Source organism: Vigna unguiculata, chromosome 5 (genome assembly GCF_004118075.2).
Source record: "Vigna unguiculata cultivar IT97K-499-35 chromosome 5, ASM411807v1, whole genome shotgun sequence".
In the NCBI taxonomy this organism is placed as follows: domain Eukaryota; kingdom Viridiplantae; phylum Streptophyta; class Magnoliopsida; order Fabales; family Fabaceae; genus Vigna; species Vigna unguiculata.
This window is the reverse complement of record NC_040283.1, coordinates 26,209,817-26,218,805: the sequence shown is the minus strand read 5'-3', so window position 1 is coordinate 26,218,805 and position 8,989 is coordinate 26,209,817. Positions and strand designations below refer to the sequence as shown.

Genomic DNA, 8,989 nt, shown 5'->3' with positions numbered 1-8,989 from the left:
AATTCCTCAAGGTCCTAATCCTCTCATTGTTAAGGTCAATTGATACCATAACCTACGAAAACGAAGCAAGAAACAAACCAAGAATCCATGATCTTGAAAGTTTAGTATGTTTTGACATCTTAATTCATCTTGAAGCTTGAACAAAATTTCCTTGACAATATTTGAAAGTCTAACCATATCCCCACAAACTAAAGAAACCTAATTATAACTTTAGAAGAGAAATTCTAACTTAAAAGGAACTTTCTTAAGCTGTTGGCCAAAACAAATTTCCTAATCAAAGAAGAAAAAAATCTGAGATATTATCACATTTTTTTAACTTTAAATGCAACTATAACAATAGTTTATTCAAAGTAAACTAAATAAATCAATCCAAATCCTATCCTGTTCCAACCGATAATAAATTTGTAAGACAATTAGTTCAGGACCGATCAAGGCCGATGTTACATTAACAAGGTCAACTTGCAATCAATTCCAAGAGCCAAAGAACTTGATAGTCTCTTCCAGCAATCTTTTCTGATTTTTTAGATTATTAAGCAGTCAGATTTTCTTTCAAGTGAAATTGTAACATCCTAGCTGTATACCCTCCTCTATTGTTTTCTAATTGACCAAATCAATAAAATACAAATAAGTGAAAAATAAGAAAAAAGTCTAAGGAACGTATGTTATGCCATTTATTACATATTTAATGAAGGTGACTTAAAAAGTCCCTCATAAAGCACCAAAGACCTGCTTGAGCTTTATAACTCAAGTTACGTCCAACTAGGGATCTGCTTAAAGTCCCTCATAAAGAAACAAATTGATCTAACATCACCAAATAAATAAGGATCAGGTTTATTTTCATTTAGAAAAAAATACCAATAACACAACTACACAAATCACCATCAAAGACAACCAGATTAAGTCGAAGCAATTAATTTTCTGATTCACCTTTGCAACCTCTTCTAGCTACAAAGATGTGTTGAAAAGTTGGAATCAAAAAGTAGAAAAAAGAACTTGGGACAGCACTTCCTTTCAGTCGAAAAAAAAATGAAAGGAAGAAAAGGGGGGAAAAGATACGGAAGTTCTTAAATGCCCAGAGGGGAATTTAACAAAATAATAAAAGAATGTAAAGAACGATGAGGGAAACACATATCTTTTCATGGAACTGTAGAATGTTCCTTGAAGTCAGAAGTGGAAAACTAGAACTGTTACTTTATATTTGCTTGGAAGCTGAAACAGAGCCCACTAAAACACGCATGCGGGGCCAATTCTTGTGCACTACTTGCTCCGTAGCAAGGGGGAAAAGAAAAGGTCTTCTGAATCTAAATTAACAGAACAAATAAGCATAACTTTCGAATCCTCCATTGATTGATTCCTTATGACATTTCTTACAGAGATACAGGACAGATCAGAAGAACTGCATTACGGTTAGAATCTTGGAAGAATTATATGATTATAATTTATAACATTACATGAATAATATAGAGTAACCATATTATCTAATTTGCAGAACATATATAAAACTTATCAAAAATAAATTTATCTCTGAGCACCAAAAAATTTGATCCTTTCTCCTTTACCTATCGGGTTTTGACGAATTCTGCATCGGAAACAGCAGAGTTCTCGATTTGGCTAGCCTCGTCTTCGTCAATCGGAGCAGGCAGGTTGAGATCTATGAAGCTGTTTCCAAACTTTGCTGAAGTTGATGGAACTGTTGCGGGTGCTGACCCAGTAACATGGGTTCTCTTGTGTCCACCAAGTGCTTGACCCGAAGCGAAGACTCTGAAACAAACGGGGCACTCGTGGATTTTCTTCTCCACGCCACACGTCCCACCTTTCTTCCTGTGCTCAACTTCCGCTTCTTCACCGTCCACTTTCACGTTCACTTTGATCTTCTTGTGACTCGCTCGGTGTCCCCCCAAAGCTTGGTACGATCGAAACACCTTGTTGCACGTGTCGCATTTGTACCTTCCTCGTACTCGGTTCTTGCACAGTTTCATCGTCTCTTGGGATTCCTCGCTCTCCTCGAACGCTTCGTCTTCCTCCTCTTCTTCCTCCTCCTCCTCTTCCTCCTCCTCGTATTGATCTTCCACCTCCATGAATTGCGGTTGGTCCTTATGTCGCTTCCATTTGTCCCTGGAAAGCAGCATCAGACAAAACGCCACGTCTTCCTCGGTAGTTGCTTCGGAGACCGAGCTCGCAGGTTCGTGATCCACCCACGAATCTGTCTTACTCTTCTTCTTCATCAGGGCTTCATGTTCGGTTCCGAAAACTTGCTTCTTGATGCTGGGGGTGGTATAATTGTTAGTATCATTATTAAGATCATTATAATAATAATAATTGTTGCTATTAATATTATTATTATTATTGTTATTCCATGGCCTTTTGGATCTTTTACGAGTTGGGTTGCTCTTGGATGACTCGGACTCGCTCTCTCTGTCATGGACGATCGCGGAGCCAGTATCTGCAGCTGCGAACGAGAATTCGGGATCGACGAGGCGAATGCTTCGTTTGGGGTTCTCTCTGAGGCCGTAACAGAGACTCTTGTCACCGTCTTCGTCATCATCGGATGATGAAGATGAAGAAGAAGAAGCTGATTCGGCTTCGAAGCTGAGTTGGATGGTTCGCGGTGACGCTTCTTCGGGCTTCGAGAGAGGAAGGTTCATCATGTGAGAGCGCATGTGACCCCCCAAGGCTCTGCCATTGGAGAAGCTCCTGAAGCAAAGCTTGCACTTGTGCTTGTCCATGGCGAATCAACGGAACGGAGTTCAACACAGTATTCGCATTTTGGTGAATTCAATTGCGCTGCTCTGATTATTGCTGTTGTGTTGCGCTTTGAGAGAGAAAAGAGAGAAGGGAAGGGATGGAGTACCAAGTATGAAAGGAGTAGGTGACAAGCATTCCTCCACCGAGAGATATAAAAATGTAGAACAAATAATAAAAAGTCAAAAAAAGGAAGAGAAAATTAAAATGGGGGGTTTCTTTATTTCCCTTTTTACGGAAACCGTAAAAAGAATTAAAATTTGAATTTATTGAGGTTTAATTAAAGATGTGCATGCATCAAGAGAGAGAAAGAGAACATGTAACATGCCACACTTGCCCGTTTCTGTATTTATTCCCCACTCAATCTCCCTTTTCTTTTTATTCATTTTCAAACCCTTTTTTCCATTGTCCAACCTACCCTTTTGCACCATATCAAGAAACTTACCAAAACTCAACCACACGCTGTTCCTATAATAGAAAATGACATTTTCTGATTTTCTGATTTTCTTCCCATCAATTTTTTTTTTCTGTTTCTTATATTGAAAGAGCCTTTTCGGTTTTCAGTTTCTTTACGTTCAATAATGAAAGTCAATGAATTTAATATATATCATTCAATAACAATGCACAAAAATTATATTATTTATTATAATTCATTAATTTTAATAATTGACTGCTTTAATACCGGTCAATGTATGAATTACATATTTTTAAATGAAATATAACGAAGGGTATTCTCGAAATTTAACAGAGATCTCTGTTTCAAGAACGAAGCTGAATAAAATTGCAAGAGGACCTTCTTTTCTTTAATGACAGAAACAAAACGACCTCGTTCAGTTTCCAACGTCACTGAACTGAAGGATAAACTACAACCGTCGAAAGGAAGAGTTACACGTAACTCACATCACCCACGTGTCATTTTAATACCAAATGGATCTCGCAAATACTAGTTTATGATAATGTTATTTGCAACTTAATTAATTAATTTATTATTATTATTATTATTATTATTATTATTATTATTATTATTATTATTATTATTATTATTATTATTATTATTATTATTATTATGAATAAGAAGTTTTGATTGTGTTGGTTATGTGTAGATAGATAATCTGAGATCCAATTGTGAGCAATGGTAGGTTTAGCTTGCGGATGATCTTTGATTTAGTTTCAAATAGTATTTAAGTATCCCAAATGAATGAATATATGTTTATTTTGTGTGTTCTTGAGAATTTGAATGTTGTGGTGTTGAGATCGATTATGGTTTCCTTCAATTTTGGATCTTTTTGTTGAACAAGAGTGTGATGGGAATGAAGGGTGAGAAATGGGTAAGAAACTAACTGTCCTTCCTTTGAGAAGGGGGGGGTATTCAAATTCCACGAGAAGTAAATGCCGTTTTGTTAGGGGTTGGTAGACCAAGTCCCACTACTAACTCTCATTGCCACTGCCCCCATACATACACATACATACTCCAGCTTTCCTTTATTTTCTTCTTTTCCTTTTCATTTCTTCAAAACAATATGCAACTTATGACATGCCATGTCTATCAAATTCATTTGGCTTAAATCTCTACTTTCTTTATAATATAATTCTCTACATCTGTCTTTTAATCTTTATAAAATTTTAATTATATATTTAATTTTCCAACTTCTAAAATTAAATAACTTTAATATATTATCCACTTGTTAACAAAATAAAATCAAATATTTATTACAATTACATGCATTCAAGTTTGTTCTTAAATTTCGCTATTACTTATGTAGATCAGGAATTAATTCTATTATCGCTTATATACATTTAATATTTTCAATTAAAAATTAAATAACATATTAATTTTGGATTAAATTGCTTAATTTAACATCGCTATGAAATCAAATCTATATTTAAAATTAAATGTGTATAAATATATATTTATACACTATATGAGAAAGAATGGATTTAATTCAATTATTTTATTTTTCATAATATATCGGCAATGGACGCCGATGCAAATGAGGTGTGAAAATTCATATTTCATGTATATCCATGAAAGACTAGGAATAAAAAGGTCAAATGAGAGGGAATTCGGTATTATTGTCTTCCATTGACCAATTTCTAAAGTACTATATAATAACAGTAAAGTAGAAGTCAAAGTCCTTGTGACATGTGGTTGGAAAGGTAATATCAAGTTATTAGTAGTGAGGAGTTTCGTAAGTTTAAATTTCGTGATTTTCTTGAATACAATTAAACTGTAAAATGATAAAAATAAAAAAGAAAATCACATTTATGAAGATTACAATATTGGTCTAGTGTCTAGCGTTTTAAACTAATATTTTATATAATATAAATAATCTTAATAATATCAATATGTGTGTGTGTGTGATAACATAATTTATTTGTTATATATATATATATATATATATATATATATATATATATTAGAATTAGTTTTGAATATTAGTTTTTTTTGAAAATTTTAAATTAATTTAATTTTTTAAATCTGTAAATGTATGAATTTAATCATTTTAACTAAATTTTATTAAGTTTATTTGACCTTTCAAACACATTTTATTGTAGTATTTTAATTTGTTTATATCGTTTGATATATGTTCGCTTCTATATTATCTTAGAAACATATTTAAAATGTCAATTAATTCCAAATTTTAGTGTAAAAGTTGAAGAATAAAAAATATATTTAATCTTATATATTATTATAATCTATATGTTAAGGACCTAAAAATTTTATATATTATTATAATATATATGTTAAGGACCTAAAAATTCTATAACTGTATGTTATACACAGTCGATTTGATAATTACCTATTTACAAATACTCATTCATACTCTCTTATTAGACGAATTGATAGAAACATATACAGTCTTTTATTTATGTTTATGTTTTTTTTAATTAATAAGTTTTGAATATTAATTTATTTAAAAATACTTTAAATTGATTTCTTGAATTATTTTAAAGGCATTAGCTTTAGTTTGGTGATACTAAGTTTTGAACCATTTTTTTATTGGCCGTTTTGGACGACGTAACATTATTAGAACATTCATATCTTGAAATTTGTCTATTACTATCTTTATTGTTTAATTTATTAATTTATATTTTCATAAATCTATATTCGTCTAATCCTATAAAGCACTTCCAGTGGGCTTATATTTATAATACACAACATCTGGTTCTTTTATGGTCTAAATTTATGAGATGAAAATACGAGTATTTTACAATTCACAGTTATTAATAACTCTATAATTATATTGATTATTATTATTAATGTTCTTATTAAATTTGACTGAACAATTTCTAAAGTGAGTTGACCTGATTATTAATGTGGGATTAAACTCCAAATCATTAAGAGAAAAAATTCACCTACAAAAACTCTCACACTAAAGTTCATCTGAATTTGTGGACAAATATCTGAGTAAAAATGATTATTAGATGAATTGTATTCTTGTAATAAATAAATTCTACTATCATGAATGAATTATATTTATATCACATAAAACATTATCATGTTCTCATAAAAATTATATTTACTTTATTCAAGGATAATTACATGGATCATATTTATTGAATCCTTTTACATCCTAGGCCTACATGAGCTTTACCAATTTATATCATTATATTATAATAATATAGATGATAGGTACAATATATATATATATATATATATATATATATATATATATATATATATATATATATATATATATATATTAACAATAAGATAAATAAATAGGTTAAATTATATTTTTCTTCCCATTTTTGTAAGAAAATATCGATTTGATCTTTCTTTTTATTTATCTCAATTTAATCCCTATTTTTGTAAATTTAATGTAATCAAGTTTTTCCGTTAGTATTGTAATAACAACGTTAAAGAGATGTTATGTGTTAGTTTGTAGTTTTTTATTTTTTGAAAAAGAAATTTATGATGTTTTTGTTTCTAAAAGAAATAAAAAGTTGTTACGTGTCGAGCTGACGACGTGCCACGTGAAAGTGATAGTGTGATGTGCAGTGGCAGTGTCACATGTCATTGTGACACTAGGTATCATTTCCTCATTTTCAATTTAGTCCCAATATTTTTATTTTGTTTCAATTTAGTACAATTTTTGTAAAAATTACAATTTCACCTCTCTCCAAATTGAAACAAAAATTAATTTTTATTTAAATATTATACAAATATTTTTATTAAATTTGATATTTTTATTATATATTTTTAACAAAACTTAGTTTATTTAAATTTTTATTTCACATTCAACTTTATTTAAAATTGTTTTTAAATTTAAAATTTATATGTATTAAATTGTTACATAATTTGTTTAAAGTTATTTTAAAATTTTACATTTCAATTTAAATAATTTTTGCTTTTACACCAACTCAAACATTTGTATAGAAATTATTGAATTTAGATAATTTTTATTTTTACACCAATTCAAACATTTGTATATAAATTATTTAACCTTACACATTTTAAAAATATAATAATTTGAAATATAAATTCAAATAAGAAAACAATATTAAAGATTGATGTAATAAAATATCAATACAATTATTTGATTTTTTTTTCTATTAACATTATTTTCTATTAACAACTTTAAAACAATTTTAAATAAAGTTCAATGTAAAATATAAATATAAATAAACTTAGTCTTGTTAAAAACATTTAATAAAAATATCAATTTTAATAAAAATATTTGTATACCATTTATATAAAAATTAAATTTGATTTCAATTTGGAGAGGAACAAATTTGTTCAATTTGCAAAAATTGAGATTAAATTGAGGCAAAATAAAATACATGGACCAAATAGTTGAGAACTAGGAAATGACACGTGAGGTAACAGTGACATGTGGTACTGCCATATCACACGGTCATTGTCACGTGACACGACGTCAACTTGACACGTGGCAAACTTTTAATTAAAAAAAGTAAAAAAAAATAAAAAAAATGAAAAAAAAAACTATAAACTAACAAATGACAGCTTTTTAACGTCGTTAGTTCAGTACTAATGAAGATGACTTTATTGTATCAAAATTTTCAAAATAGGAACCAAATTGAGACAAATAAAAAAAAATGAACTAAAATGATATTTTTCTATGAAAATGGAAACCAAAGACATAATTTAACTTAAATAAATACTAAAATTTAAATTTTGTATTTATTATAATTCTTTTAATTTATATATTATGAACAAGAATTACGTCATTATTATAGTAAAGAAAACATTATCTAAACTTATATTGTAAAACAACGTCTCTTTATTCATTACAAATGTAATTAATTAATATGTTATCGAATATTTTTAAATTGAATTTATATAAAGTATTTATTATAATTAACTGAATTTGTGCACCGCCCAAATTTAAAATACAATATATTACAAAGTAGACTTGATATTTTTACCGATGATACAAATTTAAATTTACAATGGAATGCTTTAACAATATTTAGTACTTTTAATTTTCATATTAAGATAATTAAAAATAATTTTTATTGATCCGATCCCACGATCAGATAATATCATTATAGTCAATCATTGTATCTGAGGTAGTGTTTACTTTAAAATCTGGAGTTTTGTCATTGTTTTGTCCTTAAAATACACTTCAAAGAGTTTAAAGAAAAAGAGAAATTTAACTTTTCTTTACCTCGACTGTTAAACGATATAGGACTATTGGGTGTATGAAAACATTTATAATACTAAAATATTATATATACATATATATATATATATAATAATAATAATAATAATAATAATAATAATAATAATGATATATATTCTCCAATGGAGTTTAAAATTGTATATCAAGAGTACAAAATATTACTAGAAACTAATAGTGAAATTTAGAGAATGGGAGCTAATCAACTAATAGCAACAAGGGAAATTTAGAGAATTGGGAATACTTCAAGCTATTGTTCTTGGAGAAATTTTTCCCAAACAATCAAGATATGCAAGTGATATCGCTATCGTTAGGCGATCAAATTACCATTACTTAACTTTAGCAACTTCAGTATTGTCAAGTAAGTAGTGAACAAAATAGTTAGGGTTAAGATATCCCTGAGTCGTCTCACAACGAATACAGAATTGATCTCAAATATTTGATTCTTAGAAAAATGCAATTAAAACTAGTAACAATAAAAATATAGGGGTTTTGATACGCAAAGAATGAATGACATGCAAATAAAAGATCGTAAACACAATAATAGTAAATAGGTAAATTTCATTGCTTTTTCTAAATAAGATTCTTCATTGGTTATCTAG

The 8,989-nt window shown here is 28.8% G+C and overlaps 1 protein-coding gene across 1 annotated transcript; it reads right to left on the bottom strand.

Moving 5' to 3' along the window:
- Positions 1-1,325: 1,325 nt before the first annotated feature.
- Positions 1,326-2,876, bottom strand: LOC114185778 (zinc finger protein ZAT9-like). Its single transcript, XM_028073689.1, has one exon. It carries the CDS (start codon positions 2,724-2,726, stop codon positions 1,560-1,562), a length of 1,167 nt encoding a protein of 388 aa, XP_027929490.1. The 5' UTR covers positions 2,727-2,876; the 3' UTR covers positions 1,326-1,559.
- Between the last annotated feature and the right edge of the window lie 6,113 nt (positions 2,877-8,989).

What these genes read in the sequence shown, in the direction of transcription:
- LOC114185778 (XM_028073689.1), bottom strand. Translation starts at nt 2,726, where the DNA reads ATGGACAAGCACAAGTGCAAGCTTTGCTTCAGGAGCTTCTCCAATGGC.